At 31.5% G+C, this 25900-nt stretch overlaps 4 protein-coding genes across 8 annotated transcripts; 1 reads left to right on the top strand and 3 right to left on the bottom strand.

Annotated features, from left to right (window-relative positions):
• Positions 1-1392: 1392 nt before the first annotated feature.
• LOC131669956 (uncharacterized) lies at positions 1393-9335 on the bottom strand. Of its 4 annotated transcripts, none has more exons than XM_058945186.1 (18): positions 9078-9335; positions 8381-8452; positions 8172-8300; positions 7954-8112; positions 7753-7872; positions 7559-7678; positions 7352-7468; positions 7153-7263; positions 6906-7066; positions 6259-6600; positions 4970-5626; positions 4410-4898; positions 4117-4329; positions 3762-4058; positions 3593-3655; positions 3126-3446; positions 2957-3037; positions 1393-2848 (listed from the first exon to the last, which is right to left on the bottom strand). In XM_058945186.1, the coding sequence occupies exons 1-18, from the start codon at positions 9224-9226 to the stop codon at positions 2253-2255; spliced, it is 4197 nt and encodes a 1398-aa protein (XP_058801169.1). In that variant the 5' UTR covers positions 9227-9335; the 3' UTR covers positions 1393-2252. The 4 variants fall into 4 exon arrangements, with proteins under 4 accessions (XP_058801169.1, XP_058801170.1, XP_058801171.1 ...); XM_058945187.1 differs by having other exon boundaries at positions 4970-5623; XM_058945188.1 differs by lacking the exons at positions 8381-8452; positions 9078-9335 and having other exon boundaries at positions 7954-8131; positions 8172-8302.
• A 1841-nt stretch (positions 9336-11176) lies between these two features.
• On the top strand, positions 11177-11572 carry LOC131669947 (uncharacterized). Its single transcript, XM_058945175.1, has one exon. The coding sequence runs from the start codon at positions 11177-11179 to the stop codon at positions 11570-11572; it is 396 nt and encodes a 131-aa protein (XP_058801158.1).
• A 2347-nt stretch (positions 11573-13919) lies between these two features.
• LOC131669951 (uncharacterized) lies at positions 13920-17959 on the bottom strand. The gene is made up of 17 exons (XM_058945180.1): positions 17899-17959; positions 17719-17829; positions 17582-17650; positions 17381-17512; positions 16829-16909; positions 16688-16762; positions 16517-16606; positions 16199-16414; positions 16072-16107; positions 15938-16003; positions 15755-15850; positions 15533-15673; positions 15359-15454; positions 15108-15278; positions 14658-15038; positions 14502-14579; positions 13920-14416 (listed from the first exon to the last, which is right to left on the bottom strand). Exons 1-17 carry the CDS (start codon positions 17954-17956, stop codon positions 14013-14015), a joined length of 2301 nt encoding a protein of 766 aa, XP_058801163.1. The 5' UTR covers positions 17957-17959; the 3' UTR covers positions 13920-14012.
• Positions 17960-22107: 4148 nt separating this feature from the next.
• Positions 22108-24335, bottom strand: LOC131669923 (uncharacterized). Of its 2 annotated transcripts, none has more exons than XM_058945132.1 (5): positions 24153-24335; positions 24017-24079; positions 23300-23941; positions 22871-23185; positions 22108-22777 (listed from the first exon to the last, which is right to left on the bottom strand). In XM_058945132.1, exons 1-5 carry the CDS (start codon positions 24187-24189, stop codon positions 22314-22316), a joined length of 1521 nt encoding a protein of 506 aa, XP_058801115.1. In that variant the 5' UTR covers positions 24190-24335; the 3' UTR covers positions 22108-22313. The 2 variants fall into 2 exon arrangements, with proteins under 2 accessions (XP_058801115.1, XP_058801116.1); XM_058945133.1 differs by having other exon boundaries at positions 23300-23896.
• Positions 24336-25900: the final 1565 nt, after the last annotated feature.

Raw genomic sequence — 25900 nt, 5'->3', positions numbered from 1 at the left:
ATCTGCACTATACTCTAAGAAAGACAGTACTTCAGAAATTTTACTTTCAGATAATTTTAGTTCCGTGGCCGACGGTCTCCTCTATCCGCAAACCCCCATCTAAAAAAAAAGAAAAATCGGCCCTTTCCAAAACTTTACCAGTTCTCCTTTCAAGGCTGTTTTAGATGGTGTTTGCACCGGGTTGTACGACGTGTCCACTGCATTTTCGCACGTACATGCTCGTGCGCTCGTATGTGTTCTTTCCTTTGATCTTCTCACCCCTATTCTTCAACCATTCTGGCCACACTTAGGCCCTCGCCACATATGCGCATACGCGCGCGTACGAGCGCGTACAAACGCGTACAAATCGCTAAAAATTTTGATAATACCAACAACAGAAAGTTACTACTATTCCTCGCATGCCCTAAACGAACACACTTACTCCCGGAACAAACGTATCATAACCATCAATAATATAGCGTTATTAGAGGAATAGTAGTAACTTTCTGTTGTTGGCACTATCAAAATTTTTAGCGACTTATACGCGTTTGTACGCCCTCGTACGCGCGCGTATGCGCATATGTGGCGAGGGCCTTAGAGCATCTTCTTGCCCCCTCATTTCGCGGTTAAATGTCTCCCCTATCTAAAAATCGGCCCTTGTCAGGACCCCTAACCCCAACCTTAAAACTCAACCGGCTCTTCCTAATTCCTCGGACATCCATCCGCCAGGTTTCCACTCAAAAGATAAGTCACCTGACAACTCAAACTCGATCCTTATTATTGAAATCAAAGAGCCTTTTATTTCCCCCACAGTCGATATTCTAAAGGCTTTCAATTAGATAGTACTCGGCCTCTTTGTACTCCAGCTTTAGCATTAAACTCTTTCTTTGTACGCGGGGTGTGTACCAGTGATACTACTGGCATAAACCTGGCTGCGCTCGCAATTTAACCAAAGATTCGTCGGTGAAATCGCGAAAATCAGGCGAATTATCGTACGCAGCAGCCAGAGACTAAGCCGCGAGCTTTTCATTACGTGCACTCATGAGAAGCGCATGAGGTATGACAGGAAAGTCTGGTGTGCGCAGATAAAGATCGTACATAATGAAAGCTCGGCTCATTATCTGACCGCCTGATACGACAATTAGTTTGCGCCTCTTTGCGAGTTAATCGGCGTTCATATGCCTCTCGAAAATTATCTGTATTACTTATTTCTAGCAACAGCTAATCACAAGTCCTTCATCGTTTTCTTGGCTCAGCATCAGTGAAAATAGGTCTTTGCGAGCAACTAGCTTCGACCTTCAGAAGAGGTAAAACTGATAAGTCTGGTGTGCGTAGATCATCAGCACATGTAATGAAAGCTCGGTCTAGCTTTTGGAATGTGTAACATGAATTAGATTGCTAATTTTGCTTCAATATAATTTATTTTAGATAAATTACTTAATGTACATCATTTTAGAGACATCTCGTAGCAATGAGCAAATTACAATAAATAGTAATGGTGCGCAAAAAATAAAATAACAGCGCTACAGACAAAAAGAGTTTGTTTGGCTTATGAGGCGGGAAGAGAACAGAGATGATGCGTAATGCGCATCTGTTTGAGTCGTTATCAAATTCGTTCCAAAAAAAATTACTAAAAAACTTCAGTTTTAAGGCGTTTGAGCTATCTCGACACTATACTTTTCTATTTCTTTATCAGAAGATGTATCGGAGCTGTCCATAGATACTTAAAGTCCACGTTTGGAAATATTGGATTATACAATAATTAACATTCATGCTTAATAATAACTTTGGATCATTAGGTAACCTGGTAATATTATTTAATGTTTATTTTAACCTACGTATATATTCTGAGAAATTTTATTTACAAATTGCATCATATGCTACAAGTGAAAAAATATACAAACACATCTTTATTTAGACTTTATCTATTGTCATAATACAGTATGACGCAACTATAAACATTACACAAGTCGACCGACTGATTGTGAGTAGTGCAAGTTGGTTTGTGTGTACTGATAACAAACATATACAAAGCATATGAAATATTTATAACATTGTCCATATGTGTAACTACAATGACATAACCTACATTGTTTTTAAATTATACGTATTTATTAAATTAATAGTTTACTTGATTATAAACTATATTACATTTCCCACATAATTGTCTTTAAATTATAGTAAAATCTAGTATGCTAAGCTATAAAAATATAATGATCAAATATGTTCTTGAGTCACCTATTTATGTATTCGAAAGAATTGCCAAAAATAATCTAATAATAATTTTTATGTCTTATAAAATAATGCCTTTTCAAATTCGCCTCATATTTAGTCCTAAATTTACATATTTTACACTTATAGTTCTTCTTCCCATGGACAGTTTGCAAATGAACCTTGATTGAACACTTATGTTTACTAGTAAAATTGCACAAATCACATACATAATCTATGTCTCGTTGCTTCAATTTAATGTTACCAGGAACAATATGCATTGATTGATCTGGATGCATACTTTTCAAGTGTTGAAAAAAATTAGTTCTGTGTTTACTCCGAAATGAGCAAAATTCGCATAAGTGAAGTTCTTTTCGATTAGTATGATTGATCATGTAATGTTTCCGCATCACTTGCCAATTTTGCGTGCGTTTGATACATTTTGTGCATTTATAGTCACCGTGAAAACATCTTGAGTTTAAATGATAACGCATTTGTACATGTGACTTGATGTTGACATTACATTTAACGCATTGAAAATGAAAGTAAGATTCGCACACTTTGCAACTTCCTTTAGTTGCGTATTTTCTTTCTTGCATGTCTTCTGTCACTATTTTATCGCATTTCGGGCAATAGCGTCGTGTCATCGTTTTGAAATCTACAAGAAAATAATGTTTTGCGAAAACAGTAAATGTATATATTTTTTATCGAACTTTGGAAACGTTTTAATAACTTATAAATTCCGATTAATTGTAAATTAGCTCACCAGTAACGCAACGTTGAACAGCAAATTTAGCTTCAGCGTACACATCTATTTCCTCATCGTAGTTTTTATTATTTTTATTTTCTACAGTACACGTAATATATATGAATTAGAAAAAAACTTAACGTAAATTCCGTTACTCTGATAGCTATTCAATCTTAAATACTTTTACCTTCAGTATTATGTTTGAATCGAGCTAAATGTGATTCGAATTTATATTTATGCGTGCCTACGTACAAGCATTCAGGGCAGGAATAAACTTCAAGTTTGTCAAGTGTAAGTTGCGAAAATTCGTAGTTTTTAGTACACTGTTTCCAGTGTTTCACGAGCAAGTCAAATTGAAGCGTATGCATCTCCTTGCATTTCGAGCAAAGATAAATCATTCGTGTACCACATTCCTCGCAGTTTTTTAAACGATGTCCTACTTTGCTAAAGCTTGCTTTCACATTTTTACATTTGAAACAGTACACAAATATATACTCTAATGTGGATGCTGAAAATATACAAATATTACGTATATACGTAATATTTATTTATTTATAATATTTATTCATACGTATGAATGATTGAATGAAACGTTCTATAATTGTCTGCAATTATAATTTTATAATTAAAGAAAATGTGATTATTCAAACTTACTATTTATTTTACGTGGATCAATATCTACATGCTTAGATTTTGTTTGCTTTGATATTTTGAAATCTACAACATATATATATATATAGCATCACAATGATGTAAACAAACTGATTACGAGTAAAGATATTTTGTGTTGATTTGTTAAAATTTGACATTATAACTTGCTCACCCTGAACTGGAATTCTTTTAACAATTACTTCTTTAATTATGTTATGTATTGATTTTTTCAAAAGTTCTGACGTATGTTGTTGCATAATATGTTTCTTCATATTCCCTAAATAAAAATATGAATTGAAACAAAATAAACACATATGTTTGAATCTCGCCTTGCATTCATTCTTTGAACGTTGAGATTGGCTATTTAATTTTGTGGAATGTGGTCCATTAATGTGACAAAGGAGATTACTTTTTTTTGACGTTTTATAACTACACTGATCGCATAAATATTCAGATTTAGCAATTACAACTGTAATGAAAATAATACTTTCATATAAAATACAAAAATCATGGTAATTAGAACTTACTCTTTGATTTAGAATTCACGTTTCCTTGTCTGTTATTACTTATTGATCTCTTGAAAACTTTTTTTCTAGTCATAAGCAAATGCTTCATTTCGTCAATTTTCACATTTAATTTATCAGGGTGGACTCTTATTATATGATCTAGCAAATGTGTTTTCTTAGTTGATTTATAAATACATTCGTTACAGTGAACGTAATTATATTTTTTAATTTCCACTGTAAAATTAATGCATTAATATTGATAAATTGCTTGTAGAGTATAAATATTCAGAGAACAAAGTTGAAACGAAATTGACCATCCTTCTTCTGAGTATTAACAGGTTTATTTTGTAGCTTATCATAGATAGGAAGATTAATTTTCTCAAGAACAACAAAAGCATCCTTTAAATTATGGCATGGATCGACGTTTGTATTTTGTATGTCTTCTGTATTTTTATTTGAAATTTTAATGACCTTTTTATTAGCCTCAATTAAAGCCAAAATTTCATCAGCTTTCTTATTTTCGACTTCTTTAGAATGCAGTGACAGAAAGTGCTCTACCGTGTTCTGTTGGCACATGAATATTTTCTTGCAAAACACGCAGGGATACTGATATTTAACATTAAGATTATCTGTATGAATTTGCAAAAGTTTTTGATCTTGAAAAGTTTTTACACATCTATGAAATTTCAAATTTACTTTATCTGAGTGATTTTCCATAAAGTGTTCTCTAAGATGTGCTTTGCAATGGGTTTTATATACGCATTCGTTGCAATAGATATATTTTTTTACATAATGTTTTCCTACTTCAATATTATTTTGATAATATAGATCACTAATAATTTATTTACAAAATATAAGAATAAAAAAGAGATACCTTTTGTTTTCTTAGTAGAAACAGATTGATTCTGCATGTTAACGTCGATGGGAGCATCTATTTTCTCATTTGTTTTTTCAAACACAATGGGAACATTTTCTTTTTGGCCCGAATCAACGTAAATTAATTGTTGTCCCGTGGTTGCTGCTGTGCTATCAATTTTGCTATTTTCGACCTCTTCTATAGTAGGTATTTTAAAAGTCTGACTAGGTGGAAAAAAAGGAACGTTTGATATCTGTGTGTCAGCTGTTGAATCTTGATGATTCTCAATTGGATCAGGAATAATTAATTCCTGTTGGTTATCCGTCATAATGGAAATTTGCTCATGAACCTTCATATGTGCAATATTATTAGCATTCATTAATTCGACGATCAATTTGTGTCTTTCCTTCGGCATAGTAATGTTTAGTTCCGTTGGTTTTGCTACGATTTCTTCATAAACCTCACGTAAAGTCTTAGAAGTTCCCTCAAGTTCGTATAAATGCTTCATTGATAAATGCCTTTTTATATTGCATCTACGTGTTAACACCATCGGACAAAAAGTGCAGTTATAAATGAATTTCCAGTCACAAGTCAGTTTGTGTTTGTTCAACTGTTGAACGCTTTTCCCACAGTAAGGGCACGCATCTTCTACGATTTCTTGATCTCGAACACCTGCTTATAATCAATAGTAGATGTTAATTGAAAGACAAACATCCAGAAGTTTAAATATTAAATAATATAGTAATTCATCGAAATTTATGGGAAATGAATTATCGATATTATTTCTTCATTTTCATATACAGATTTTACAGACTATGTTGATAACTGATAAAAATGTAATGCTCATTAGATAGACGGAAAATTGCAATCAGTAGTTTTAATCTTCAGGATAATTTTTATTTTCTTTGTCAAGTATATCGAAAAAATTACAATTAGTTTGAAAGAAACAGTTAGTTTATCAATTCACACGGAGTAGTTAATTGTTGGTGATCTTATAATAATCCTATAATTTTTGTAAAGTAACATTTTTATATATTGTAAAAATCTTTTTAATTTAATTCAAATAAATTGAAAAAATACAGTATTTTTTGGAGCTATTATACTTTAAAATATTCGAAGAATTTATCTTTTAGTAACAAGCCACTAAATAAATCGGATCGCTAGTCATAAAAAAGCTATCTAGCTGGTAAAATCTGGTTGTATCCTGCAAAGGATACACAAGAAATAGAAAACAGAAAGAAGTTGAACAAGTATACAGAGAATGCAGCTTCGCTATTTTAATCAATTATAAACTCAACAAGACTTACTTGGAATACAGACGTCTGTATTTGTAATTAGATTTTGTTCATTCAGTTCCGCTTCACTGACAGCAATAGTATCAGTACAAGCCACAAAAACAAAGTCTTGTCTAATTGTGGGCAAAGGTTCTTCTATACTTTCGTGCTTTATTTCAATAATTGTGTCATTTTCGACAATTTCAGTAGGTCTTTCCTCTGTTAACTCCATAGTAGACAAAATACATTCCGTATCAATTGTTTCAGTGTTGTTGGAAAGTACAAAAGCGTTTTCATTTTTCGACTCTTCCTTTATGTGAATAATAGTAGTGCTTATATCCTGATAAGTTGGTTCATCAAAAATTTCTATCTTCACTGAAATTTGAATTCGGACAACGAATATTAAAGATGATAAAATTATAATAGAATGTTCATCAGATGTAAAAGTATTGAATTGAATCGAAAGTATTTGTAATAGCAAAAATAATAGCAAAAATAATAGCAAAAATTTGTCCACTGAAGAAAATAATCGCGAAAATGAAATTAATTTCAATTCAATTTCAAATATTGTACGTCAACGTAATAAATGGTATTAACTGAACATATTTAAAACTTCGATTAAACTCTTTATTAGATACTCTTACATTAACACTCGTTTATATTAAAATAATGTGGTTTACCTTCTTCCAGCTCTTGTTTATTTTGTACTTGTAAGGTAGTCGCGTTCTGCTTTAGAAGTAAACGTTGTCTGAACTCTTTTTGTAGTTCAATAAAATTATTTCGAAGCTTATCACGGTACTTCTGCTGACGTTTCTTTTGTAATTCTTTTTTTTTCTTGTCTCTGTAATGATAAATAACATTCTAACGTTTACAATGTTATCAAAAATATTAATTGACTATGCTATAAACTCAATATTATTATCTTACCTATCAAGTATTCTTTGAGCATTCTGTTCTTGTGAGTTACTTGTACTCTTTCGACGTTTCTTACGGAACCGTTGCTGACGTTCTCTGTTTAAATCGTTTTTCCTCTTTTCTCTGCAATTTTAAAATACGTTCAATTGTCTATAGTATAAAAAATATTATTCGACTACGTTGGACAAACTTAATGTTTTCTATTTCTTACTTATCAAGTATTGACATTTTTTCAGCATTCTGTGCTTGTAAGGTAACTGTGCTCTTTCGATGTTTCTCACGATATCGTCGCTGACGTTCTCTGCTTAAATCTTTTGTCCTCTTTTCTCTGCAATTACAAATAACATATAAAAGTTTACAATTTTGCATGACAAAAATATTATTCAATGACATTAAACAATTAATATTATCATTTTACCTCTCAAGATTCTTTTGCTCAATCTCGTCTTGCGAAATTATTGTACTTTGACGCTCATTCAGTTGTTGTTTAGGAAACTGTAGATAATGTTCTTTTTGCAATTCTTTTTTTCTCTTCCGTCTGCAGTTATAATACTTTTCACGATATTGCAAAAAATACATTTGACCAGACTATACAAATTAATATTATTTTACCTAGTAAGGACTTCTGACGCCTTCTGTTCTTCTGACGCTGTTGTATTCTGACGTGCCTTTTGATGTTTCTCACGGAGCCGTTGAACACGTGCATTTTGTAATTCTTTTCTTCTCTTCTCGCTGCAATTATAAACATAGTTGAAAAGCTTACGGAGTCGAAAATCTTTTGACTACATTTTTAAATTAATGTTGTTGTCTAACTTATCAATAATTTCTTGCACAATCTGTTCTTGTGAAGTACTCATGCTCTGTCGCGCATGTGATAAACATTGCTGAATTGTTGACTGGGTTGATTTATTCCGTAATACCGCACGATTCCGTTGCAGACTTTTTTTTGTCGATTCTTGTGTCCCTTTCTCTCTGGAATCGTAAGAAAAACCTTATTTGACTGTATTATAAAGTTTATTTTTTTATCTTACTCAATAAGGATTTCTTGTCCATTCTGTTGCTGTGAAGTGCTTTGTCGTGCGCGCGCCAAATTATTACTACGAAGTTTTTCACAGTATCGTTGCTGATTAGTTCTTTTTAATTCTTTTCTTTTTTCCTCTCTGTAATTATTTCAACCATGGTAACGCAAAGTAGTGCGAATTTGACCGTTTAACTGTTGAGATCAATATTATTATCTTACCTGGTGATGATCTCATCAGCTGGCATTACTCTTGCGTTGAGTGACTGTGAATTATTTGTAGATTGTTGTGGGCTGAAATAACGTAAAATATAAGCCATGAACTAATAAGTTCGAATATGCATCGATATATCTACTCGATTATGCATGACATTTCGTGTTATTAATAGACAAATATATTCGTCTGTTTTCATTTTACTCATTTTTGCAACGTATCGACTCAGCAACGGTTACCGGTGGTATTAATCAAGCATTAAATTATTTCTTTTCGTTGAAGTAAAATGGCTTTGCTTTATTTATGCACTAATCAATTTAATAATAAAAGATTGATGATACTTCTGAGTTATTATTTGAGTTAATTATAATATAAATAAATTATGCCAATATATTTCGAATAACTAATAAATTAATCATATTTTTTTAAATAGCTTGTCCGATTCATCTTTGGCGCGTGTTGATTTCTATTCGAATAAATACATTGCATTTTTTATCATGCCCTTGCTTACATTTTTAAGCATAACTGATAATCCGGCATTCGGCATAACTTTAAAAATAATGTAGTTTGTCGCGCGTGTGATATGGTGACAGAGAAATGGAGAAAATGAAGAGGAAGGGGGAATGAGAGAAGCCGGCAAAAAAAAAACAAATACACGCAATGAAAGACGAAAAACAAAACGCGATACAAATAAAATTCTTTTACCTCAATTTGGAATCAATTATTAATACTTGGGTTCGATTTGCTGTATTGCGGTCATATTTAGAATGGTCTTGTATTACATCGCAATGCAATCTTTTTCTAATATCATCCACGTCACTTTTGTTCATTCTGCACGACACATGAAATATCATACAAAAGATATTTATTCAGATGCATATCATGAATTTAAATTTCGATTGACCTTATATTGTTTTTAATATCTGATAAATCTTCTAACCGCTTACGTACGTTACAACGCGCAACGAGCCATACACACGGCCATGTTTGCATATGTATATATGAACAGCTGATTGAGCTTGAGATGTTTACATTAACGACAGGTCATGGAGAGTTGTTATCGCGGGTAAGAGATTCTCAAGGGCGTTACCTGGTGCAGGTATATAGGAATCACACTTACCACCTGATTAATTTCTATAAATAATAATTAATAATACAATGGCATGTATAGTTTATTCTAACAAATAATACACCAATGCTCTTGAAATCGTGTAATCAAAGAATTTAAACAAATTATTATCGATCAAAATACGATAATAAATCACAACCTAGAAAACCTTACTACAGAGGCATCTGTTTATTCACTTCGGAAAGCAACCAAAAAATGAAGCAACCTCAACATTTTTCATTTTCTATTCTAAAAAATAAAAAGACATGGACAAGAAGGAACATCGTTAAAGCTAATACACTTGTTAAACACCTCGAAAGCTTATTTACCCCGCTACAACGTATCGTAACAAAAGAAGAACTCACAGTGTTAAGTAACAGACACACTAAAAGCGATAAAAATTACTTATACAGCGTAAAAATAAATAAAATAATAAATATTATCGCGACCTAAAAATCAAAAAGAGCCTAGGACACGACAACATTAATGAAAAACTAATGAAAGAACTCTCTATAAAAGCAAAAAGATTTATCACTATAGTAATAAATGCAATATTTCAACTATCCTATTTTACTGTTACATGGAAAGTGGCAACAATCATACTTATTTCAAAACCAAGTAAACCATGCAAGTTTGTTTCCTCATACAGAACCATCAGCCTACTTCCTATACTTTCCAAAGTATATGAAAAAATAATTAAAAGATTAGGTAAAGTACTATCAGAATCAAATGTAATACCTGACCACGAATTTAATTTCCGAAATAATCACACAACAATAAAACAAATTAACGGAGTCACCACTAACATCAGGGGTCGCGGTCAAGAGCCGTAAGCGAGTAGGCAGGAATTGGCCACGACGACTACTGGCCTGCCACAACACTCTACAGTAAAATGTTAAAAAGTAAGATTTGTCGAATAGAAAATACCTATTTTTTCATGCTTCTACGTATCGATTTCCTAATGTGATATATAGTTAAAAAAAGTCTAGATTCTCTTCTATTACTCAAAAAAATTTACTTCGATAGCTTTTGATTTAAGAAAGTTATTTGAGTTTGAAGTTTTACGTAATATTGCTTTGAATTTAAAAATTTTTCAGTTGATCGAAAAATAAATTTCGAAAATAATTTTACGTAATGTTATCTTTCTCGTGAAAATATTTTTATTTCTAATTATAGTTTTTCGTTAAAGATAACATGATTGTGGTTCGTCTCACTTAATGCGCATTGTAACCGTATTTGAGCGTGTTGCCGTTGCCCGTTAATTTTCAGGCAAGTTGTCATAATTTTATTTGTTCGTTCTGTTTATTGACATTAAAAGGTTAATTCGCTCAACAAAAAAAAGCACCCCAAAAATAAAGACTTTATATGGATAGATTTTTCATAAAAGAATTATTGAGTTTGTTTTATGCCGAATATAATAGTACTAAGAGTAATAAAACTGTTTTATTACATAAATTATATGCATATTTTAATTAGGTAAGTAATTATAAATTATCATATTTTTTCAGTCGTTTCCATCTATAATATTTTTTAATTAAAATAATATGAAAATTTTGTTTGATGAACCATTTTTTATATAAGTTCACCACTCAAATGAAATTATTTATTCTAACGAGAACTTTCCTCGAACTAGCATAAAAAACATTTTGTCAACAGGGTAACAAAATAATATTTCCGAATAATCTACCAACGAGGCATGGTTCGTCGTAAAGCCACTGCGAGATCATCCCAAAGTAGCGACAGCGCAAGTCAAACTGAGGTGATAGTCAAAAGAAATCGCAAACAAGTTAATAGAAATTATGTTATCCAAGAGATTCGTAAGCTACAGAGATTGACAAAATTATTAATACCAAGAGCTCCGTTTGCTCGTCTTGTTCGCCACATCATCAGGGATTTATTTCCACTACTCAATATTCAAAGAATACAATATTCAGCGTTGGAAGCTCTACAAGAATCTGTCGAAATGTATTTGGTGCAATTTTTCGAGGATGCTATTCTTGTGAGTCTGCACTGCAATCGTGTAACTGTCATGCAGAAGGATATTATTTTGGTCAGAAGATTGCGTGGCCGCGGTGATATTATCAATAGATAGTTTTGACGTGTTAAATAAAGTGATGACGTTGGATTTAAGGAATCCTTATTGTCATTAATGAAAGAGAAATATCGCCAAATCTTCTTTATTCTTACTTAATAGATGTTTCATTACAATTTAAGCGTTTGGATTAATCAAAACAAAAAGATCATTACATGATAAATTGTCAACAAGTCAACTTCATTAAACCTCAGCTATTTATGAGTATATGCCATGACTTTTAAATGAACATTGTTAAACAATCACAACAATTGTTACTTCTATATATCATTATTTCACTAATTATTGTTCATGAAGACACAAATTATTTGCAATTGCAAGTCCTCAAAAGAAGTAATTTACGTACTTTTAAAAAGGAAAAACAAATATCACTGCAATCACAGGTAAATCATTTTTAAATAAAAAGTCCAATCACTTCAATTTGATGACAGCATTAAATTAGGATGAAACAAAAAATAATCTCAAATATTTTTTACACACCCCGGGTTTATGCCTTATAATAATTAGAATTCATAATTTTTCAAGCTTTTGATTACCTCGAATTCTATGCTTTGTCCTCATCACGTGCAGTCTTATAGGATAATTATAAACGGATTTATTATATTCTTTAAACAATTTTCGATGACGATTCATGTGTTGCTACTGGATGCAAACTTTTTTGTTGCACTTGTTGCAAACCTAGACTAAATCTCTTCCACATTTTTGGCATTTTCTCGAGTAGATACTTTCTTTAGTCTTGTATGAGATGTTTTACATTTTGGATAATATAACAGATGTTCGATTTCATCTTCCAGCTTTTGTTAATTAAATTGCAGAACCTCATATATGCCAAAAACAGCTTTTTCCGCCCTTTCAGATTAGAATGTCTCAAAAACCTAACATGATGAACAAATCCCAATTTCGAATTCAGATTCTATGCAAAAAATTACTATTTAAAAAAGATCCTTAATTGGCTAACAACAAACACAACCCATAATTATATAAATCTGTGTAATAGTAGATTTTGAATGTTCATTTATTATATACCGGAAACGTAATTGGCGAGAAAGTTTTTTGAGTAGTTCTTACGGAAATGTAAAGTGTTGATTTATCATATGTTATAATGATTTTTTTTTGGAACTGTGGCATTTGAAATACTTTCAATTTTTAAGAAAGCTCCAAAATAACTTTCAGAGAAAATACAGTTTATTTTAATCAATCTAGATCTTATTATCACAGTAAATAGAAGCTTAAAAAATAGTTATACATGTATTGGTACAAACTTGTCATATCAAACGTTTATACGACTCTTCATAATGAGTGATTTAATAATATTAGTATCATATGCATTGCATTTAAATAAAAATAGACGCAATTTACAAATCTAAGCAGAAACTACCGATTGCGTCCAATATCTCAGCTCACTTTAAACTGGTATATATGTATATTTACATTCGAAAACGTCAAACTATTTCAGACTGTCTACAGTTCTAAAAACTTACCTAATGGACAATACATTTACTGAGAAGAAAACACGGCATAAAAAATCTATTTTTTCAATTGCACAATTCAATGAATTAAAATATTACTCATCGTATTTTTAGAATAATTCAATTTACTTGTATTTTTTACTGTCTTGTTTCTTGTCCACATAAAATTCATGCAAATTTTCTAAATGTTATCTGACAATGTGGTGTGACATATTTAATATTTAAATTTCGATCTATTCTTATTTGTTTTCGAAGAAATTATAAATGGAATTTTTTTAATTTGTGTTGAGTTAATTACAATTTATTCATGCATTTATTTATCTTCAAATATTAATGATAATATCTTGAATATTAAATTTGTAAAAAAGAAAAATAAAAAGTAACGACACTATCAGATGGGACATCTTTCACAATTAGCAGAAATTAATGATGAGACGCTTCCCTCATACCTTCATTTTAAAGGCCTTCTAAATTAGCTTAGATTAAATATAAAAAAATCGCGGCATTACGATCAGAATAATTTGTTCTATACTAATAAATCAAACTTCAACGAAATATCTTTTGAAAATTTAATTTACTAATATTTGTAAATCCAGAAACCATTAATTGTTCCAAATTATTTTGTATAACAGAAAGAATGTAATTATAATAAGCTAACATGAATTTCATTTCAAATTTCTATACATCAATTTACATCTACTAAATTAGTTTCTTGAAGTTAATGAAAATTAATATAAAAAAGAAACATCGTAATATTCATGTTGTGAAATTTTCAACAATTTGTTTAAAAAAAATAAAATTTCAGTGAATCTTTACGTATAAACAAACTAAAACATCAATAAATTTTTGTATCATTGATATAAATAACATTATGGAACTTTTTTACATTACTTAAACAAAACAGTTTATCAATTAGTAAAAAGTATTAATTTATAAAAAAGTAATGTAATTTTATCTTATTATATACAATTTTACTTTTTATGAATATTCTTCATGTGTCTAATAAGATTGTATTGGTAATGCGTTTGGAAGCTGCACACCGTACAATTGAAAATCTCTCGATGTTTCTTCTCACTTTTAGCTTTTCGACCTGACTTTAATGATCTATTACAATGGTTTTTCGTTACATGCTGTTGCATAAGTGACAAAACTGTATTCGTATAATCGCACTTCGTACACTTATATTCATTTGGTTGGCATTTTGATCGGAGATGATAGAGCATCTTATGATAGTTGCTGTATTTGAGATTACATCTCAAACAACGTAATTGTAGTTGCTGTTTGCATAGATAACATGAGTCCTTAGGTTTGCGTGTATTTGACAATTGTGGCTTATTACACTGAATACAATAACGCTCAGTAATGCTTGCGACACCTGTATAAGAAAAATTCGAATGAATTTCATGTATCATTAGTATAGTAATTTCAAATTGTATAATTACCTTAAGAATAATACTTACTTGCGATATTTTGCTTAATGATTAATTCAATGTACCTTGTTTTAGATGTCTTTGACGACATTTTTGGCTTATTTGATACTGTAATAAAAAAAAAGACTATTGTTAATTATTACAAATTTAAAAATATAAACTGGAAATTCTTTTTACAGTACATACCTTCACGTTTAATTTGAACTTTTGAACTTATCGGCAATTTATTAATATCAATTTCATCGTCAGCCTTATGCCCCGTATTCTTCATATGCGAAGCTATTCTTTTAGCGAGAGTAGTTTTGAAGGTACATTGATTGCAACGATGAAGTACAATAGATTCCAACCCTTTCGGTTTCGTTTTTTCAGATCCACGGCATTTTTTCAAATGACGTTGAAGATGATAGTATCTTACATAATGTTTCTCGTTACATTTCGTGCACAGGTAAATAAATTGAGAATCACAGTTCTCGCAGTTGTTCGTCTTAGATAAACCACTACGATCGACTTGTAAGCTCTTACATTTGCAGCAATACCGATGAATAAAGTCTTTGTTTCTGGCTTTACCTGAATTAAATAATTGCTAAACCAGAGTGAAAATAGACTATGAGCGATGAATGAATAGAGAAATGGTACCTTGTAATCTCAATTGTTGAGAAACGTCTTCATTTATTTCAGTTTTTACGTAAATAAGTAAATTCGCTGAAGATCTCAAATCTGCTTCAGTAAGTTTTTTTAAAATAACTCGTGCTGTTGGTAGACGTAAAAAATTCTGACATAGAACTGGTTTTACATCCAAGATTATATCTAAAATGAATAAATTAAATAATTAAATTCAAATTTACAGAAAACTTATAATTACAATAAACATTTGCTTAAAAAACTACCTTTCGATTTGCAAAGAACAATGTCATTTGGATATTTCTTAAGGATCATTCCTGTATTAAGCTGGTTTTTGTCCAGCGAAGGCTCTATTTTCATATCTATGGAATGATTAATAAGCTTTTTTTTTCTTTTAATCATTTTTATAAACTAATTATTAATTTGGCATAAAAACATACCGCTTTCAAGTTTTTCGGGTAAAATATTATTTCTATTTAGTGGCAACTCATCTTTGTTAGGACCTTTCGGCAAGCATGTTCTATTATCATTTAACTTAGACTTTTTAATTTTTAACGAATTTTTAGATACTTGAGATTTGTCTAAAATTATGTAGACTATGTTACACAGATTCCAATTCGATTGATATAAGAAAGTTTGTAAAATATGTGTATAATACTAACTCAGCGTAACCTGTTCAATGATAATTTTATTTTTGTCGATATTCAACTCGATGTTTTCTTCAAATTTAACGCTATTGAAAGTATCCTTGCCAATTTCTGAAATAGTTTAAATTTATAATAAATCAATGTTTTGATTGCAAAACTATAAAAAAAAACTTTTTATAGAATATGTATAAAATTAACTCTTTTGGGAAGGCAAAAAATCCTGTTCAACTTTGTCGTTTCTTTTCTTCAATTTGTGCTCTTTACCTGTAATCATAATAAATTAATGATTTATGAACCAGAAATATGGTAACAGAGCCAAACTTAAACTTAACTCAAACATAAATATCTTTGTTCATCACATTTTTTATCTGTAAACATAAATATGTCCTTTGAACATTAGTATGTTTGTTTAAAACTTAGAAAGTAGCTAAGCAATTATAAATAATTTAAACATCTTACCAACATGAGGAAGAGTAGAACCTGGAAGAAAATTCGGACTTTCTTTACCTTTATTTTGAATTTTAGACTTGAATTTTCTGCATTCTTTACACTTTTTATTATTGAGATCATTTATCTGTATTTTCTTAAAATTAGCTTTATGAGTATTGAAACTATACTTCTTTTTACTATTAGTTTTTACAATATCTTTTTCTTTTATTAATTGACTCTTCTTATCTATAATGAATAGTGAAAAATGCTTTATTGTGATATTCAAACTTAAACATTAAATATAAAAACTTCATACACAGACCTTTATAAATCAAAAACAAAACTTACCAACATAAGAAATTACAAAGTTATCAAGTTTTTCCCTTTTACTATGAGAGTTATGACTGGATTTTGTATTGTTAATGGTTTGACATTTATCTAAAATAATATAAATCATCGAAAATTCAAATAATAATTACATATAAAACTAAATTCATTAAATAAAATGACTGTAAGTACCAATTTGTTGACTTCGGTTTTGCAATGTAATGACTTCCTTTGTAGAATTTGGCTTCCTATCAATAACATTTGGAACTGAAAGTTTATAAATAATACTTTGAGTAATTGATAATAAAATAAAAAATAATTTTTAATACTAACTTGAGTTGGAAGGCATTGAATTGAGAGATTGCATATTGTAAGTATCTAACAAAATTCTAGCATCGATGATATATTTACTGTCTGTAAAATAATATATTATTATATTATTTTATATTATTTTATATTCTTTACTATTTTTTTTCTTACTAAAATCCTTACTAAAAAAGAGAATGATAAGAAGTGAAGTCTATATTTATTATGTTTCGTTTCGTTTCGTTTTAATGGCTGTGGGTACCTGAGGACTCCGATGCGCCATAATTCAAATTTGAGAGATAAAATTTGAAATTTAAAAGAATTTTAAAGTTTTTATTGGTAAAAAGGGTAGGAGAAGAAGAGTAGGGAGAGTGTATGAATTTATATTTATTATGATTGGTGTTGAAGATCAGGGTTATGGCACGTGATTGGTTTGTTGATATGACGTAATGTTTTGGCGCGAGATTGGGAAATTATTTATACACTTTGTATAAAGTAATAAGTGTTTAGCACGCTGCGCGTGCATAGTGATTACTAGTAAAAATAAAACTATAAAAATATGACATATGAAATTCTTACCAGCTATGATGTTGATTTCATTTTCAGAGTCTCTTCTCTTAATTTCACTTTTAAGAGGATAATTAAACAGTGATGAATTTATGAAGTCTTGTCTTTTAATAACAGACGAATCTTTTGAGACATGTCTGTTTTCTAAAATGTAAAATTATGTTTCTTAAATATAAAATGTAAAAATGTTTATAAAACTCTATGCACACATACCTAAAATTGGTTTCTCTTCTACTTCTGCTTGAACTAAGCATGTTTTATCATGTAATGATAATTTACTATCTGAAATAAAGAAAACTTTTTAGAATAGCTTTATTTAAAACTTTTACACAAATATCTTTCAGTATTACCTGAATCAGGTTGCATAAAACTAGAAACTCCTGTAGAATGTTCACATTGGATTGTCTCTTGAAGAATATGCTCAGCAGTTGTAAATAATTCATTTTCATCGAACTCATAATCTAAAATAAATAAGATAATAATAATAATGAAACAATTTTAAATACTAGTAGTAAAACTTTAATTGTTACCTAATTCATCAGATGGCATAAAAAAAAAATTTTCATCCCAAATAGAGTCAGGCTCCATAGTGATTAGAATTATTTTTCTAAAACAAATATATAATTTGTAAATATTATTTTTTTAGACATAATATAAGTTAATCATTTTATAAAAATATGCAGTTAATTATTTTGTAGAATCAGTAGTATTTTTAAATAAAAAAATTTTAGGTTACTTTTAAAGTTGCACACTACTTTCGTTACTATATAAGCTTACACTGCATAGGGCTTTTATGTATATACAGTCAGATATAGTAAGATATTGTTTAAAAAAAAACAAAAGAACTTATACAAAGCTTGGATCAATATAAATTGCACTCGGCAAAGTACACAAGACGAACAACATATATTTACTTCTGCGAAATACGAACAGAGATAGAGCACGATGAAATCAAACTACACAAAAAAGGAAATTCAAGTAGCATGATCCGAAATATATGTCTGCTGCTTGTTGATGATTATATGTTATTGACATGTGCGTAAACACTAACACTTTTTATTCTTTTAGTAATGCTCGTTGCGATACTTTTTCTTCCTACAGCAAAATGAAAAAACTTATTGTTGCAAGATTATTACTGCTACATTGATAATATAATATATTATGAGCGACTCTTTTAAATTTTTCAAATTCGAAGCGACGAGTGCATTTCTGAGCTAGACTTGTAATACAATAGACACGCGCTACGGTAATGATGTATTTATGTTTTGAGAATGTCAAGGCGGACGATTCCGGGAATTCAGTGAGTCTAAAAAAAACCAGTTTCACTGAATGGTGTTTTTAGTGCATTTTTGTTTTTGAACACTCGAGGCTTTTTAAAAAATGTACTCTTTTCATACAACTCAATAAATACAAGTACGTAGCTTAGAGTGATAATAAAAAATAAAATTTTTTTTGACGCCTACATATCGAATACTATTATATGAATTAATAAAAGTGTATAGATCTGCATACTATGATAATGTGACATATATAGATATCTATAGATAATACGATAAAGAACGTCAACAATGCGTTGAATTGTGATCTTAAATAAATCCGAAGAGAAAATCTCTTCGTATCAGAGAAATATAGGGCCAGAGGACTGACATCAAGACCTTTTTTCTTAGTGTATAAATCTAAAATATTCAATTAAAGAGTTTTAAACACTTGCTGTAATAAAAATTGCATGTTACTCGTCACTACAGATATTATAACAATTTAGACCGTCAAGGAAACAAATAAAACCGGATACAGTAAGCATGAAATATTTCTGGAAGTCTATTTATAACATAATAATACTAAGTCTATGCAAGTTCGCACTACGATTCACGTTGATATTTTATACAATTCATAAAATCAATAACATTGAATTTTTCAAGAAGTTTTGTTTAAAATTGTAATAAAAAAATAAAAGCTTTTTGTAAAATGATATATACATATAAAAATATAAAAGATATAAAAAAAAGTTGGCTTACAATATTTGTAGACTTGATTCAAGAAACGCACGATGCCGCGTTTTTCACCGTGAGTCTCGTGGCCTTCTTTACTTTCGTATAACTGTAAATGTAAGTTTGTCGATCTACGGCTGCAATATGGGATTGTGCATTTGACCGTGTTTGCTGCGTCACAGTTACAACATAATCTGAACAATCTAATAGGGTGCCGCACGCTTGGAACTCCGTTTCTATATCATTTGGCGGCTTAAAAATTAATCGGTAACTGTGAGGAGCTCTGCGGATCAACGTATGTGATGGTTTGCATGATTTGCTGGACCCTTGCTCGAGATGAAATTGGAAGGTATCATTCATGTAAGTTAAATTTCGTTCTGAAATCACAATGGTATACGGAACAGATTTCGAACACACTTCAAAATGTCTGTTTCAATAGTAACATGTATTTCCATATAATGTTTAGTCACAGTCATAATAGCTTTGTAATATCAACATGTAACCATCTAATCATGTACTCATTCTTTTCTAAGATATGACAAGTTACTTTTTCTTATTTATCTGTGCTTGCCGTACTGAAAAAATAAGTCACCGGATAGATTACTCTTATTTAATTACACTAAATGTGCAATTATAATCACAATATATTTACTTCAAGATGTTTTAAATATAACAGTGCAATAGTACATAATGTATCATTACATTATTTTAACTTTATCGGTTTTTGCATTGTAGACTTTGGTATTGTATGGCAATGAAAAAAGACGAGTTCAAAAGTTCGTTTTAAGTGAGTTGTCGTTCCAGAAAATTCATGTGTAATTTTGCTCAATAATATTAATAGAAAATATATAAATAATAATTGTAAATCTATCTTAATCTTTGTATTAACTTATGCTAAAAAGAATTCAATCTAGTTATTTACTTGTAAAGTGAATGATTAGACTTTAATTGATTATTCTTTCAGTTTAAAATATCGTTTGTTTAAATTAGATCAAAAATGTAATTGACACGATGACATTTTTAATTTTGCATTGCACAGTGAGAAACATTCCTTAATTACAGACGTAACGTAGAAAAGTAACGGTGGTCGTATCGCCTGTTTGTTTTATTATTTTTGTGAAAATCACCTTGCTTTTAACGTTGAAAATTGATGGACGATAATTTTACGATAGGTTCAATAGTCTTTTCTCAATTTTATTATGAAAACAAAATTGCGAGATCAAAGCTTTGATGAAATATTTGGCAAAGTATGCCTAAAATGATCGATGAAGTTGGCGAGAAAAATACGACGATCGATGGCATGCAAATGTTATCAGCTCGACACTCGTAGAAACGGGTAATTTTTTGTGTCGCTGACTTAATTTCCATCCCTGACTTTATTCTAGAATTGTCAATGTGGGTATCGTATATCTACGCATAGTATTTTAATTTCAACAATGTTATTTATCTTTTTAACTTTCTGTTTCACAAAGAACCAGAAGGTTAATATTAAAAGCACACTTACAACAGAGCTTTTTACAAAGATTGCTTGAAACAGATAGTTGTTAATAGCTCTACGGGATCTTGTGCTCAACTCACATTTTTTTTAACAAACTTGCTTCTTGATTCTAAATGATACATTTCTTTTCGTAACTTGGCAACGCTTAAGGAAAAGACAATCTATAAGTTCTCGTCCGGCTCGAAACGATCGAGCAACAACAAAAGAATTGAATTAATTCGAACACAAACAAAACGATACTCGATGATATGTTAGAACAATTTTAATTTTGCTTGCACGGTCGAACGCCCACCGTTGAGCCCTGTACGCTTAATGGTGTCCTGGTCCCGTGCATTCGCCGTAACCGATATTAACACGGGAGATATCTCACGGGAGATAGCCACACCTGTCGTGATACGGCCTGTACGACGTAGAAACAATTTGAAAAGCTATACTTTCAACAGCTATATAGGTACATTTATGAATGTCTCCATTTTTTTCAGCTTTCCATCGCAATATGGTACTCGAACAATTGACTGTGGAGTTCTTAGCAGCCGTTTTTGAATCACGTGATATACCTGTCGTCGAGTCGAGATATACCTGTGGCCACGCACAAAAACGTAACTTTGCGACCTAGTTTGTAATTCTGCTCGAAGTTGGAGGTTTTGGTTACCGTTGTATTCTGCTGTAAAACAGATTTTAAATAAACAATAGTAGATTGTATTACTCGTTGCCTAAGTTATTTTATAAAAAAAACAAGACGAACAACTTACATGACAGCTTTTTTCAGCGCGTGGTGGTCAAGCTTTACGATTATAGAAAGAGATATCGTCGCTCTATATCTCAAGGCAGCAATCGACATCAATAGTAAAATTACCACCAGCACCGCTGTTTATCTCTTCGTTTTGATTTTCGCGCGAAGCGGGCATTTCCTTTGAATTGTTCATTAATTATACAAAGACTGACCGAGTTAATCAAGTCGCTTTACTATTTCTTTTTTTAATATACAACTATATTTTGTCCTATTAAAAACACTTTGTTAGTTGAGCCAAGGAATTGTAATGAAAAACTGGTATGTTGTAAGCTCACCAACAGCAATATGAGCGGCGATTGACTTCATTCGGGGGTAATGAATCGAACGATAAATAGGATTATTTGGTCATTGTTTTTCAACTGTGGATAGATTTATACATAAGTGTGACGTGCATAAACTCGTACAAAAAATCACGCACGTTTAATATGTCTTTGATATGAAAAGCTTGGAAGGAATTTGAAGCATTGACGCTGATTTTGTTTAATATGTTGAAACATAATTCAAACTTTATTGCGTAAAATTTGGAAGTTTTCATCGTAATGACTCATCATTGTTGTGCCAAAACACCTATCAACTTCGAGCTTATCTGTTTTAGGAAATTCTCATAACAAAATAAAATCGATTCAACGTATATCAAAAAAATTTTTTAAATTCTTTAGTCATACTTTAATTATCCAAATCTTTCGTCTTGTTTAGTCTGTGCACAGTTCGCTTGTGCCGATTGAAACTATTTTTGTAAAAAGTCTGAAAAGAGCAAACATTACACTCATAATACGTTGGCTTGTCTCTCTTTGTCTGGCAGTGGAGAATATGTTGGCGAAGCGCAATCTCGTGGGTAGTCTCGAAGCGACAGTGATCGCAGTTATAAATTTTAGGGTTTTTTTTGCGATGTTCTGTTATAACGTGATGGTGAACTTGGTTGGAACTGAGAAAAATTTCCCCGCACGTTTGGCATCTGAATACCAAAGTTACCTGGCAACCAGGACACATTTCCTTCGATGATACTTCGTTGTTGATTTGCTTCCTGGACAAGACGATTTCACACTCGGGGCAGAGTAGATCAAAATTCGTAATGAAATTTTCCTCGGCATCAGAAGCAACTTCACTTGTGTTGGTCGTCAACGACAAGACTAGACAAAAGTATAAAGATAATCAAATATCATTGAACAAAAGACACGAGTTTATTATATTTACGATAAAGCAATTAGACTATTTGTTCATACTCTTTTTGTCATTCCTTCTTTTATTTATTTCTTTTATAATCATTTCCAAATCACGATCTTCCACCTCTTTCTTGTGAAACCTCGCAACGTGGCTCTTAATGTTAATCGACGTCGGCGTTTTATAAGTGCAATACAAACATTCGTAGAAAAACTTTAGTCCACAGAGTAGTTTGTGCTTTTTTAAAGCAGGTCGTTTCTTGAAATTGCGACCACATTTCGGACAATAAGGAAAACCACGATTGTTAAAGTTTACATTTGCGGATTTGGTCTCGTCGTCGTCGTAGCAATGCCTGATCGTTGTCTCATCGATGGTAGCTGCAAAAGTACCATGCTATCAAAATTTGTTCACCCCAGACCGTAAAACGCAATTCTAAAATGCGCAAAATTCTCAGCGCGAGAAGAAGTAATTGGCAAATACTATACACGCACCGTTTGCCGTGGCAGTAGCAACCGCGGAAGCGCCTTCGGCGTTTCCGATCGCACGAGCGCAAACGGCGAAAGGGGAACGATGCGCGCTCGCGCCGTTGAGCTCCTGCTCGACGGGCGCGTCGTCTTCGGCGGGCTCCGTTTTCAACGGCAGCCCAATGACCGGCAAATAGCCGTAATTGTTGTAAGCGAACTCTTCCGGCGTGTACTTCGCGTTGCCCGGTAGAACCACCAAACTGCTGTCGAGCAATACGCAATTGTTCGCGCGCTCGTCCATGTAGTACACGACCCGCGGCTGCGGCACCATGTTTACGTCGTAAGCGAGGCCAGTGTCGTTCGGATCGACGTCGTCAGCTGGCAATTCCAGCTCCTCCTCTTTTATTTGGCAAACTCGGCTGTCGTCGCCCGAAATCGAATCGTTGCTCGCCTGCAAGCGATCCAACCTTCTCGCCCGCTCGTCGTTCCTCGCCGATTTCTTGCCGCTTCTCCGATAAGCTACCCTTGGCTCTCGTGAAAGTATGTCGTGCAATATTTTCTTGGCGAGAAAGTATTTGTCGACGATCGATCTGTCCAAAACGATGCGCGCGTCGCCCACGAGCCCTGCAGACGAATTTTCGTTGACCACTTTGTTGTGCTTTTTGCCCTCTAACAAAGTTTTACGCCAAAATAATGCAATCACTCTCATTTTTTTTACGCTAACGTATTCACAAACAAACTTACGTTTGACTGACACTTCGGATTTTACTCTTTTCAGCTTTGGTCCAGTTTTGGAGGTATCATTGCCTGTAATTAAATGAAAAATCTATTCGTTATATCACCGATACTTTCGCCTGTCAGTAACTATATGTTTAGTCACCTGTCGTCATGCTTTTTCTTTTCCTCGAACGATTCATTCTTCGTTTGGTTTATGAGTATAGTGTTCACTAAGCTCCTATTTATGATTTTTCTGGAAATAAACAATCAAAGTAAAAGCATTAATTGCGCTGTCAACATTACTTACACAAACTGTATTTTCCGCCGAGTTTCCATGAAGATTCACAAGTTCAATGTGTTATTTTCATGAATTATCGAATTACTAATCGCAACAACACGTCAATCGTATTAATTCAAATTATATCCATTCTATAAACGTTAGACACAATACGATTCAAATTTAAAACACGTTACAGTGACGTTAATGAATTTTTTTAACAATGCAGATATCTCAATTATCACACGAACGATCGCTGGTAAAAAATATAATTGTTGAAAAAGCTGTTGGAATTGTTGGAAACATTTGAAAAAATTTGAGAAAACGGCATGTTATCGCGTATTATCTCAGAAATTTTTAAAAACAAATATTTTCAAAATTCCAAAAGGCTCGAGTCTAAGATTACTAAACCTAACTATAATCAGCCTGCAGCTAGTTATTTACGTATACTTACATATATAGAGCTTGGATCGTATATATGTAGAAACTTTGGGGTACCACTTTTTTCCCTTCCGGATATTCGTAATTATCTTTTGCAACGCATTCCTTTTGTAGTTTTGTTTGCAAAAAAAATGATATAGTAGAATAACAATAAATATAGCCCATCGCTACACTGCTTTAAAATCCCGCGTTGTTTATTGCGTCCTATGCACTTATTGTTGGGTTTTCGGACGTTATATTAATAGAAAATGTTTACTTCGCTTATTTCGTTGATATTAAATATTAATGTTTTTTAAATGGTAAAAGCGCATCGTGAATGATTTTATTTATTTATTTATGCGATAATTTTCGTAAAATAACAACTAATATTTATATTCAATTATTTTTACGACTAATTACGTGATTGTTCGTTTGACTTCTCCTGTGAGCATATTATCAATGTTATTTAATATTTTAAGGTGGAGTTATGAGAATCTGTACATTAAAAACTTTCATTAACATCTATTATACTATGATGCCAAACTGTGTTTTCTTTATAGTTGTTTATATAGTAACGTAAAATGCATAGATGAGTGGGCATCTATCACAATAGAACCGAAGTCTTGTGTATTGCCTATAGTCGGAAAAAATCAAAACTGAAAGGGCCAAGGCTTACGTAAGTTTGTTTACGCTTTGTGATTTTGAATAAAACATTATACGCCAACGTATCTATAGTAAAGGACGACGGAATACATTCATTGCAAATGCTCAGTTATACGCCTACTCAATAGCTTTCCTGTCCCAGGACTTTCGACGATAGAAATTACTGACACTAACAGTATTGTATAGTAATTGGTCGATTTTATAATCGAAAAAAATGACTCCCATACCGAGCCGTGCATGGAAGACATTGACAAAATTTGAGAAACTAGATGGATATTGGCTATATCAAACAGAATGAAAAATTTCATTCCGTTTGGGATTGATCGTAGTATTAGTTTCTTACATTATTCTAGTGGTAAATTTATGATTTTTATGTTTAGCCTCTAAATAGTTTCTATTTTTGGAAAATGAAAAACCAACATACATATATTTCTGTAGAATATTAGATCAGTAAGAGAATGGAATGTTAATTTTGTCATAGAAATGTCGTTATGTCAGCTATAATTGTCCTCCTTTTTATACTGTCTGAGTCTACTAACAAATAAAATACG

Source organism: Phymastichus coffea, unplaced genomic scaffold, assembly GCF_024137745.1.
Source record: "Phymastichus coffea isolate CEN01 unplaced genomic scaffold, Cenicafe_Pcof_1.1 PCOF00098, whole genome shotgun sequence".
In the NCBI taxonomy this organism is placed as follows: Eukaryota; Metazoa; Arthropoda; class Insecta; order Hymenoptera; family Eulophidae; genus Phymastichus; species Phymastichus coffea.
Note: the sequence above shows the minus strand (reverse complement) of the source record. Positions and strands in the feature narration are given on the sequence as shown.